The sequence below is a fragment of the Mangifera indica genome, chromosome 20 (assembly GCF_011075055.1).
Source record: "Mangifera indica cultivar Alphonso chromosome 20, CATAS_Mindica_2.1, whole genome shotgun sequence".
Lineage (NCBI taxonomy): Eukaryota > Viridiplantae > Streptophyta > Magnoliopsida > Sapindales > Anacardiaceae > Mangifera > Mangifera indica.
In genome coordinates, this window is record NC_058156.1 from 6554683 (window position 1) to 6567635 (window position 12953).

Genomic DNA, 12953 nt, shown 5'->3' on the forward strand with positions numbered 1-12953 from the left:
TATGAATTCTATCCCAAAAACTTAATAATATAAAAGTGAACGTAATTTATTGAACAATAGATTGAACTGCTTTAAAAATGGCTTTTGTTTTCTGTGGTCCTTCGACAAAAATATATTGAATTACATGGTTGATTTTACTAAACCTCACAGAAATATTATATATCCAAATCCTATGAATTCTATATCAAGCAAACCCCTCTCTTAACTAAACCCTGATAATACAACGACGTCACCTTGGCCTCTATGAACCTCAATTCCCTGAAAAGGTTTCCCCGAAAAAATTATATAAAAGAGTCCCAGGCCGACGTCGTTTTAATGCATCTCCAACACTTTATCTCCCTCACCTCCTCTTCCTCCACGAAACTCTGCCCAAATTCGGCCACATCCTGCACGCGCTTTCTCCATTGCTCACGCTTCTCTCTCTGAAACTTCTCTCCGCATACCTCACAGACATATTCTTTTCTCTTCTTCTCCATCTCTAATTCTTCCAGTTGTTTTCTTTCTCGCTCAATCTTTTTTCCTGTGCTCATTTACCATTCCAAGTAAATGAAGCACTCTCTTGTCTCTCTTTCTCACGAACTCTGCCATTTTTCTTACCCTCTCATTATACTCTCCTCTCAATTCCTCCCTCTCCAACGCCATCTTGCCCTCCACCCGCCGGAAGTCCATCACCGTACTGAACCCGCACCAGTAATTATAAAACTCCCTCACTGCTTTTACCGGACTCTGTAAATTCCCCGTTCTTGGCGCATCCCGCACCGTTTCCAATCCTAGCCCTACTTTCTTGACGAAATTGATTTCGTTATTATGAATCTTGTCGAAGAAATCAGAGTACACTTTGTAAAAACCATTACCGTAATCCGAATATCCGGAAAAGGCGGGAAAGGCTGGGTGGGAGAAATGGAAGAAAAGACTAGGGACAGAACTAATGAACGAATCAAGATCGGAGAAAAGAATCCGTGTGCGGTGAGAATCATACCAGGCGCGTTGTTTGGGGTCGGAGAGTACACCATAAGCAAAGTTGAGTTCTTGGAACTGAGCGGTGGCTTGGTGGTGAGTTAAGCCGGATCGGAGGAGTTTGTCTGGATGGCATTGGAGAGCTAGTTTCTTGTAAGCGGAGCGAATTTCCTCAGGCGAGGAGTTGACGGTCAGGCCCAGCACTTCGTCCAGGCATCGGTTTGAAGACGCCATTGAATAATGTAATCAGAGGCTGCAGAGCTTAGAATGGTAAATTTGTTGGAATGGAATCTCCTTTTATAGGGAAAAAATTGTTGTACGGAACCAATGGGAATTTTTTATTATTAAAATAATATTAATTTATAAATTCACTTGACTTTATGATTTATAAATTCTTAGTATTTTAATAAGTTCAAATAACATTTTCCACCCAGCTCGTTTTTAGAAATATAATGTTCCACCCGTCATTTAAAATTCAGATGTTAATTTTGTATCCGTAATTGGGTATTTTTATCAATTAAATTTTTTTGACTCATTACAGTAACCAGTCGTATTATCCCACCAGCCTTATTTCTAGGCTTAGACAAAATTGAATAATCTGTAAACTTAACATGCTCTATTACAGTAACAGGTTTGGCCGAAAAAGGGGCTCAGGATTGGCTAACCCCTGCCACCTCTAGAACCGGCATTAGTTTTGTGGTGTGAAAAATATTTGAAAGAGGCCAAATTAAAAATTAAAATTGATAAATAATTTGTTAGTGTTGGTACCATAAGGCCACCATTTGACTATTTATGACATGAGTTGTGATTTTTTACACAAAAAAGTTCGGATCAAATTCAGATTGATGTAAAAGAAAATCGATTTGGTATAGGCATAGTGTTGAAGAAGAAGACGGGTATTGAATATAATTTTGGGAGGCAGATGAGCTTTGAATACTTAATTTATATGGAAAAAATTTGTTGTACGGAAGCCTTGAAAACCAATGGGAATTTTATTTTTATTAAAAGAAGAAAAAAAATCCAATGCATTGGCTGAGGTGGCGAGGAATCATAAAGAATCCAAATAACTTTAATTTCAATACAGTTTATTTTGCACCCAGCTCGTTTGAGAAGTATAATTTCCACCCATAATTTAAAATTCAGGAGTTAGTTTTGTATCCATAAAAGATAGATTTATCAATTTATAAATTATCTTCGTTTAGAGAAGAAGAAATGCCTTTGCCGGCCAATCTTATTGGTCTATGATGGTTGAAAATAAAATGAGACTGAAAGAGAACCTAAGAGAGATGGTTGAAAATGTATTGACTATATGTAACTTGGATGCGATTTGGTCAAATTGCTTTAGGCTAACTTGTATCATATCTAAAGTTGGATTCAGATCGAATTGCATATTTTCACTTATGTCATCCGAGAAAAACTCATCCAATATTGTTTTGATGTGTTATGTGTCAAAATAATGATAGAATCAATGGATCATTGACTTGGTTTTAACTCACATACAAGGAGTAGTTGAGTTTCACTGCTCTTTGGTGTTCACAAACAGAAGATTTTTGAGTTTTTCGTAAAGCTTTTTATAATGGGCGCTAGTCCATCTTTGTATTTTCCTTTATATATATACATCAATATATTAATGTTTTCTGCTAAAAAATAAAATTATGTGTACCTATTTTAGATATATAAATATGTATACACTTACATGTATTATTATATAATTAGGTGATTTTGAATTAAAGATAAAATAATATCCAATTATGTGATGATATATATAAGTGTATATATATTTATATACTTAAAGTAAATACACATAATATTATTAAAAAAATAAATTAAAAAAAGGAACCCAATAAACTTAATAAAAATATTAAAAGGAGAACACGACTTGCTTCTCAAATTTGGCCTCTGATTTCATCGATTTAGGGCTATTTTTTATGCGATTTTCAACGCAAAAGTGACGACTACGAGAAACATAAAAAATACGTGAAAGCTATTCGGAGAACATAAAGAATAGTAATGCAGGATCCACTATGGCCTTTTAACAAATTATAGGCCAAGGGACTATTTCTCATCCAAGTTTTAATATAAAGATAAATACATACTCACGACTCTTAAAAAACTCAAACACCCCTCTATGGGTCAACTATTATTAAAAAATTTTTTTAGAACTAAGAGTAAAATTGTTATTTTATAAATAATATTAAAAATATATAATTTTATCTTATTTTCCGTAATTTGAAAAACTCACATTGCAACTTTTAGCCTTAACTTTTAAAAGTAACTTTTTTCCTTTAAATCCCAAGGGTTTTCTCCTCTCTCCAATCTCCATCGATGGTGGTCGCTACCATCTCCACCTTTAGTCTCCCTCTTCACCGGAGGATGTCTCCGTGATGAGGCGTCTTGTCTCTTCATTGACGGAGACAAACCCTTTGACAGAGACTAAATAATTTCAGAGAAGACAAGATAAGCTGTTTCAGGGAATTTATCAAATCTTTGAAGTTCAACACCAGCCAATCGGCTTTTGCAGCTACAGATCTGAACAGCAGCATAACAAATATATATGTCAGCGCCTCCTGATTGACAAGCCTAAATATGAGAAGGAACATGAAAATCAGAAAGGGAGAAACTCCCTGCTAATGTGTGAAGAAATTAGTTTTAGGAAAATTAAAGTTCTTTGATTCAACAGGTGATGCGATAATAAACGTCCCAGGTATAGCTTTAAAGCTTTTACGACTGCGGAAGCTAGATCAGTCCGTGTTACAATGTAACTAACATCTTAGCACTATGAAAACATACAATAATCATAATTATTAATATCTTATAATATACGATATATATCTTAGGATATAATATGATACTAATAAAAAATTATACATATTATGAGGTGTATCGTAGTTAATATGATACAGTAAATGTATCGTATGATATAATAAAATACATATTACTGATACGTATCGATACACTTTTTAGATAACATAATGATATAGTAGAGATGTATGTGAAAAATTTTAAACATTTTGTAAAGATGAGGGGAATAAATTCAAATAATTAATTCAAGTTATAAATTTAAGCCAAATTGAGTCGAATCGTTTTTTATTTGAATCAAACTCAAATCAAACTATTTTTTATTCGAGTCAAACTCAAACCGAAGAATGTTTGGACTCAATCCTATTTGTATCCACTCCTTATTGGGCAAATAAAATAGCAATTGCATACTCTTCGATATACAATTCAACTATCATGATTATAACTGTTAAAATTAACCCACAACAAGAAGGCTTAAAGTTTTGCCAATCTACCTATTACAATAACCAAGAAACACCCTAATTCTCATAACACTAGCCAAGATTCAAAACTATTCATGCCTAGGATCACAATTTTCAAATATATTAAAGCAAGATTGTAGCATTACTAAAACATATCTACATCCATCATAGATTGAACCAAGATTCAAGAATTTCCCATCCATCTAATTCTTCAAAGCATATACGACATGCATAGGAGTATTAATCGAAACCAACAGAATGCAATCCCCTCTATATCACAACAACCTATCAATATCATGTCAAACTCCATAAAAGATAGAACATGCTCTCACTTACCTTAGTTTCTAGCGAAGGTTGGAGTGTTTCCAACTCTCCTAATTCTTGGTCATCAAAGCATCAATCTTGTCGGTTTTTGTGGTCGACTCCACTAGACGACTCTCCCCTCTCTAAAGTTCCCTCCACTCTAGGGTCACTTATTGAATTGAAAGTGTTACCTTCCTTAAAATCATGGAGTTTCACACTTTATGTTTGACGCATGGTTGTGCATATGCTTAATTCGCCAACATGGCAATCCCCAGGGACTATCCATGTGGTGAGCTAATGTAGGGGCATGCTCTCTTCATGTAAAGTCGTTCAATATGCCAAAATCACAACTCATTCTCATATTTAATCATTTCTAATTTGCATTCATATGTAAATCGAGGAAAAAGATTAAAATGCCCTCAGGGCATATATGAGAGTATTACAAAGAATATATAGGATATTCAGTGGTACTAAATATGCTGATAGAGTAATTATCACTAAGGCATGAGAGACAAGTTATGGTGAAAGCTAATATGAACATGGGTTGAGTTAGTGTTTTGAAATGCATACATGCTAGTTAATGACTTTCGTCGTGGGGGTTGTTACGAGAGGACACTTGCAAAAATTTCTTCCTAAACTGTTTGTAGTAGGGCCCAATAGTGTGCGATAGAACATAGTAGCCACGGTAGGGTGCACACCTCAGTTCCAATAACTCAACTTTGCTTACAATGTTCTCTTTGACCACAAATAGCGCGCTTAGTATGATTCTCACCGCACAAAGATTATTTTCTTTGACCTTGATTCATTCCTTAACTCCATCCCCAATCTTTTCTTCCATTTCTCCAATCTTGCCTTTCCCGCCTTTTTCGAACATTCAGATTTTGGTAATGGATTTCACAAAATATATTCAAGAATGAAACTGATTTTGTAAAGAAATTAGGGGTGGGATTGGACACGGTGCGAGAGGCTTCAAGAATGGGGAGTTTACAAAGTTCAGTGAAGGAAGTGAGGGAGTTTTATAAATACTGGGGCAGGTTCAATATGATGATGGTCTTCATGTGGGTGAAGGGCAAGATGATGTAAGGGAGGGTGGAGTTGAAAGGAGAGTATAACGACAGGGTGAGAAAAATGGCAAAGTTCATGAGAAAGAGTGATAAATTTACTGAGAATGGTAAATGAGCATAGGAAAAAGATTGAGCGAGCAAGAAGAGACGTGAAAGAATTGGAGATGGACAAGATGAGAAAAGAGTATTTACGTGAGGTATGCGGAGAGATGTTTCAAAGCGAGAAGCGTGAGCAGTGGAGGAAGCACATGTAGAATGTGGTTGAATTTGGGTAGAGTTTTGAGGAGGAAGAGGAGGAGGAGGAGGAGGAGGAATAGTGTCAGAGATGCTATAAAACGACATCGGCCTAGGACTCTTGTTTATAGTTTCTTAGAAGAAAAGGTTTCCGGAACTGAAGTTTGAGGAGTGTTTAGTGATCCGGTAAGGGAAGTGTGATTGCTTTAATTTTGTGTACCACTCATTATTGTAGATTTTCGCATAAGACCTAAGTTTTAGATATAAGGTTTCAAATAAGCTAGACAATAAGTTACAATGAATAAATTCACATGATTTTTTTTAATTATTATTATCAAGTATTAAACTACTAAATATTTATAGCCTACCTAAACCTGTAATTAACAACTAGCTAAACTTGTAATTAAGAAACGACATGGCCTTCACTGTAAAACGACTAAACCCCCCTTAAACCTCAAATCAGGAAGCTTTTACCCCTCAAAAGCTACACACGAGAGTCCCAGGCCCACGTCGTTTTAATGCATCTTTCACACAGTTCCTCGCTCTCCCCCTCTTCCTCCACGAAACTCTGCAAAAATTCAACCACATCCTGCACGCGCTTCCTCCATTGCTCACGCTTCTCCCTCTGAAATTTTTCTCCGCACAACTCACAACAATAATCTTTCCTTTTCACCTCCATCTCCAATTCCCCCACCTGTCTTCTTTCTTGCTCAATCTTTACCTTTCTCAGCAAATCAATCACTCTTTTATCTCTCTTTCTCACAAACTCCGCCGTTTTCCTCACCCTCTCATTATACTCTTCTTTCAATTCCTCTGTCTCCGACGCCCTTTTTCCCTCCACCCACCGGAAGTCCACCACCGTACTGACCCTCACTTCCTTCACCGGACTCTGTAAATTCCCTATTCTTGGCACCCCCTGCATCGTGTCCAATCCCAACCCTGATTTCTTTACGAAATCCATTTCAGTCTTGTAAATCTTTTCGAAAAAATCAGAGCACACTTTGTAAAATCCTTACCAGAATCCGAATATCCAGAAAAGGCGGGAAAAGCGGGGTTGGAGAAATGGAAGAAAATATTGGGGACGGAGTTCAAAAACGAATCAAGATTGTATGAAAGAATCTGTGCGACGAGAATCATGCCAGGCGCGCTGTTTGGCGTAGGAGAGAACACTGTAGGCGAAGTTGAGTTCTTTGAACTGAGCGGTGGCTTGGTGGTGGGTTAAACCGGACTGGAGGAGCTTGTCTGGGTGGCGTTGGAGAGCTAGTTTCTTGTAAGCGGAGCGAACTTCGTTCGGCGAGGAGTTGACGGTCAGGCCGAGGATTTCGTAGAGGCATCGTTTTGAAGAGGGAGAGCCATTGAATATAATTTTGGGAGGCAGATGAGCTTTGAATGCTTTATTTATATGTAAAAAATTTGATGTACGGAAGCCTTGAAAACCAATGGGAATTTTATTTTTATTAAATGAAGAAAAAAAATCCAATGCATTGGCTGTGGTGGCGAGGAATCATAAAAAATCCAAATAACTTTAATTTCAATATGGTCTATTTTCCACCCAGCTCGTTTGAGAAATATAATTTTCCACCCATCATTTTAAATTCAGAAGTTAGTTTTGTTTCCATAAAAAGATAGATTTATCAATTTATAAAATATCTTCGTTTTGGCTTAATGGAATCGTGGATGTGGGTTAATCAAATTGCTTTAGGCTAAATTGCAGCCTCTTAGGCTGAATTCAGGTCGAATTGCATATTTTCACTAACATTGTTCGAGAAAAAACTCTTATAATACTGTTCAAGAATAAACCTTTCTCTTAGTGTGTTAAGGAGTAGTCGAGTCTCACTGCTTTTTGGTGTTTATGTACAAAAGATTTTTGAGCTTTTTATAAAGCTCTATATAGTGGGCATTGGTACACTCTTGTATTTCTCTATTATACATCAATATATTAATGTTCTCTGTTAAAAAAATGAAAATCTAAAACATGAATTTAATAAAATTTTTAAATAACAATTTTATCTTTGACAATAATAGTCAAATTTAATAGATAGGTGGGTGTTTGAGTTTTCAAAAGTTTGAGGGTATAAGTTTAGATTTGCGTTAAACCTTGGTGGGAAGAACTCTTTTGGCCAAGAAAAAGAAAAAAAAGCCCCAACAAACTTGATCAACCTATTAAAAGGTGATCAATTAGCAGTGTAATCGAACTATTGTGTGTTTCTAGTGACAAAAGCGTACAAGCAATGGACTCATATTATAATGAACAAAATAAGAGATGGTAATTATTCAATCTAAATGGATCGATTTAAATAAGAGATCTTCGTCTCTTCTTGAACGTCGATAAAGAGATGATGCCTCTTCATCTCTTTGTCAACAAAGACAAAGATTTGTCTGTTAGGGAAGGTCGTCGGCTCTCTTGAACGTTTTTAGATGGTCATCGTTGTCGTCGTCGAAGAGGAGAGAAAAAAAACCTAGGGATCTGAAGGTAAAATAGTTACTTTTCAAAACTTAGAAACTTTGGGGGGAGAGAAATTAATCCGGGGAAGAAGATGTGATAAAACTTTAATTTTTAAAATTTTTTAAGTAAATGATGATTTTACCTCTAATTTTAATAGAGATTTTTAACATAAATTAGATAATAGATAGATTTTTAAAACTCCGCAGATGTACATTTGTTTTTGCATTAAAACTTGAGTAGAAAATAGTCCTTTGGCTGTAAAATTATTATCTAATTTTTGGTTAAAATAGTCTCTCAGGAATCCAAGAGCCATGAAGGTGAGGGCGGAGGCCAGAATATGCCAAGCAATCCTAGGGATGCTTCCCCTAAACATTCCCTTGACACCTTCCATCATCCAGATCCTTTGAACTGCATCCATCCAACAAGTCCTTGTACCCATCAGTTTCCAGTGATATTAGAAATGTTATTCTTGCTATAATTTCTACTTCTAATTTCGGGAAAAATGTGAGATAAAAAGAGTTAATAGGGAGATGCGACGAACAAAATCTCCAAATGATGGCCTCCAAGGAGTTGCTTGAGTGAAAATGGAGGGGTTACATGCGTAAGAGGGCATGGGTTTAAATCCCCTCCAACAGTATTTCAAGATTAAATTCTTAATTTACCTGATATAGTAATTATAAAGTCGGTCACTATACTCTAGGTTTGACCTATTCGGTGTAATCAATTTTATCTCAAAGAGGTAGTTCAATTTGAGTGGGTTCTTTATTATAAAAAATCTTCGTTTTTAAAATTTCTTAAATCCATTTTTTAAAGTTTTTTATTCTTTTTTTTGGTAACTTTCTTTTTTTATGGTAAGTTTTTTGGGTAGGTTACTCTATAAATTTTTACTGCTGAAAATTTTACTCTAAGGTCTAATGCGGTGGCTGCAACAAATACTAACTGTTATTAGGGTAGAGATGTTGATGATCGACAAATGACTATATTAAAAGACATGTATAACCGTCCGTGACATGTAGAAGCAATAGCGAATCCAAAAATGAAACTTAGGAGGGGTCAATATTAAAGCACCACAAATATTTGCATTAATAAAATATTCATTAACCATTTATAATTATCTTTGATGTAATTTTATCTTTTGAAAGTATTGTAAAATAATTTTACAATAAAACTATATATACTTATTTTTTGTACACAATTTGTGTACACAGATGAGGTATCATCATGTGATTGAATATTTTTTTATCATATAATGACACATGTTTTAAAATCATCTAATTATATGATGACACATCACTGTGTATATGAATTATGTATAAAAAATGGGTACACATAGCATTGCGCATAATTTCATTATCAATATTATCAAATACATCCTTCTTCACATAAACAGCTATGACTAAATCTAAATTGAGCTTGCCCGGTCTCAATGTTAGTTTGGTTAAACCCAAATTCGTTTAATTCATCTAGTTTTTAAATCTTTAACTCATTTGGTGTTCAAATATATGGGTTAATTCCAACTTTACTAGTTTCAATAATTTAGAAGATCCAATGTCACATGCAGTAAAGATTTATGATGCATGTATAGAGTGTACTCAAATGGATCACAGTGGTTGTAAGAGATGTGAATCTGCCTGTCCATCAAATTTCTTGAGTGTTCGAGTTTATTTATGGCATGAAACATCTTATTGATATTGAGACATTTCAGAAAACCCCACTTAAAGCCATTCCGATTTTTTTTTTAAAACCAATTACGGACAAATTGAAATGAATATAAGGTGTAAAATTGGCCTAAATCCGATTCTATTTGCACGACCCATGCATAACCCTAGCACGGTCGTGCATAACGTCTTAGATATGGTTTTCAAGTTTTTCCGAATGTGAAAACTAGATTAATTCAGTGTTACAAAGTGACTAGCGTCTTACCACTATTACAGCAGACGATAATCGTCAAAATTAATTAACAAGAAGACTTAAAGTCTCATCAATCTACCTGTTGCAATAACCAAGAAACACCCTAATTCTCATAACACTAATCAAGATTCAAAACCATTCCGTGTCTAAGATCATGGTTTTCAAATATGTTAAAACAAGATTTCTAATATTACTCCAGAAGCTGAATCATCTTTTATTTGAATCGAATTTAAATCAAACAATTTTTTATTTAAGCTGAGTTTGAACCAAGAAATGTTTGGACTTGATCCGATTTGTATCTACTGTTTACTTGGAAAATAGAATAGCAATTGCACACTCTTCATTCATATTTCAATTCAATTTTTTACACAATCCCAAACAGTGCAAAAGCGATTATGAGAAACATAGAAAATACGCGAAAGCTATTAAGATAACAGAAAGAATAGTATGAAGAAATTAGTATTACGAAAAGGAAAATGAAAACCAGAAAGGGGGAACTCCTTGCTAAAGTATGAATAAATTAGTATTGCGAAAATTATAGTTCTTTAATTCAACAGGTGATGCCATAATAAACGTCCCAGGTATAGTTTTAAAGCTTTTCCGACTGCAAAAGCTAGATCAATACGTGTTACAATTTGACTAATATCATACCACTATTAGAACACATTATAATCATAGTTATTAATATTTTATAATATATGATATGTATCTTACGATATGATATGATACAAATAGAAAACGATATATATCATGAGGTGTATCGTAATTAATATGATACAGTAAATATATCATACGATATGATACATATTAACGATATAGATCAATACAATATGATATATGTAGAAAATAATATATATTCTAAGGTGTATCAAATTAATACGATACAGTGAACATATCACACAGTATGATATATATTATCGAGGTAAATCAATACACTTTTTTAGAGAAAATGATGATGTAATAAAAGTATATATTAGAACTTTTACATTTTTTGAGGTGTTTATGATATTTTTTAAAATGATGATATGTTAATTAGAAATTTTTTTATTATTTTATTAATTAGAATTTTTTATTATTTTGTTAATAATTTATTGTTTTTAAAAGGGATATCCAATGTTACACTATATAATATATGATATAGACAAATAAGTTTTTAATATACGATACGATTTACGATTCAATAACTGTGATGACAAATGCATTTGAAGGCCAAGGCCTACGACATAGCCTAGTAGTCCCTGAGTCATGCCATATTAGGCTTTTAATGTGTTAGCCTGCGGCTTTTGATAAACCGGTTTGTTACATATTTAATGAAAAATATATTTTTAATATATAATTTAATTTTTATAATTTATGTTCACTTTTGAAGTAAAACAAACTAGGGTAGTATCTAAAAAATTTTATTGAAAATCTCTTATTTATGACAAAGAATATCATAATTACACGATGGGAAAAAAAATCAGACATAGTGAAATAAATTCAATTATAATACAAACAAATTCCAATTCCTATCTTCAACGGCCGAATTCTTGAATTCATAAAAAATATTCTCAGCTACCATGGTTAGACCAGTTAGCTTGTCACCCATCAGTTTAATTAGGTATTTCGATCCCCATTTTTAGGAATTGACTAATTTCAGTTCCTCGAACTTTCATAAAGTACCGGATCTGCTCACGCATATAATTTTTCACCCATCAATTAAAATTCAGAAGTTAGTTTTGTATCCATAAAAGGGTATTTTTATCAATTTAGAGAATATATATTATAAAATTAATTTCATTTACACTTTTAAAATACATTTAAATAATTTCTTTTCTTTAGCAACTTGGGAATTAATCACTTATATTCCTATCGTTAATAAAAAAAAAAAATCAAATATTGAATCTAGCACTATTCTAAATAATTGAAATATATACAATCTTGGATGCAATATGATCAAATTGCTTTAGGCTAACTTGCATCATATCTTAAGTTGGATTTAGGTTGAATTGCATATTTTCACTTACATCGTCCAAGAAAAACTCATACAATATTGTTCTGATGTGTTATGTGTTAAAATAACAATAGAATCAATGGATCATTGACTTGGTTTTAACTTATATGCAATGAGTAGTCGAGTCTCATTGCTCTTTGGTGTTCACATACAGAAGAATTTTGAGCTTTCATAAAGCTCTATATAATGGGTGCTAGTCCACCCTTGTATTTCCTTTTTATAGATACACCAATATACTAATGTTCACTGCTAAAAAAACAAACAATAAAATTGTACGTATCTACTTTAAATATATAAATATGTATATATATATATATATTATTATATAATTGAGTGATTTTGAATTAAGAATATAATAACATCTAATAATGTGATGACATATATAAGTATGTACATATATGTATCTCCAAAATAGATACTATAGTATTACTAAAAAAAAAAAGATTGGGCCTCAATAAACTTAATAAACATATTAAGAGAAGAACATGATTTTGTTTGAAAATTTGGCCTCTAATTTCATCGATTTAGGGCTATTTTTTATGTGATTTTCAATTCAAATTATGTAAAACATTTTCTTGTGTCATCATAACTTGCATCTATGTCGCAATTTCATGTAATTTGTTCAAATTTTAATTTGAACCCAAAAATATTCCAGTTCCTCGGAAGATATACAATTTGGGTAAATATTTTCCTATGCCACTTTCGTATAGATTCTTTTTTCTCTATGAGGAACTGAATAGCCGTGAAGTTTGAGAAAGCCTATTGACAAATGCATCTCCTTAAAG

General features: G+C 33.4%; 1 protein-coding gene across 1 annotated transcript; it reads right to left on the reverse strand.

The window, feature by feature from the left end:
- Positions 1-507: 507 nt before the first annotated feature.
- On the reverse strand, positions 508-1191 carry LOC123204837 (DNAJ protein JJJ1 homolog). The gene has a single exon (XM_044621641.1). The coding sequence runs from the start codon at positions 1189-1191 to the stop codon at positions 508-510; it is 684 nt and encodes a 227-aa protein (XP_044477576.1).
- Positions 1192-12953: the final 11762 nt, after the last annotated feature.

What these genes read in the sequence shown, in the direction of transcription:
- LOC123204837 (XM_044621641.1), bottom strand. Translation starts at nt 1,191, where the DNA reads ATGGCGTCTTCAAACCGATGCCTGGACGAAGTGCTGGGCCTGACCGTC.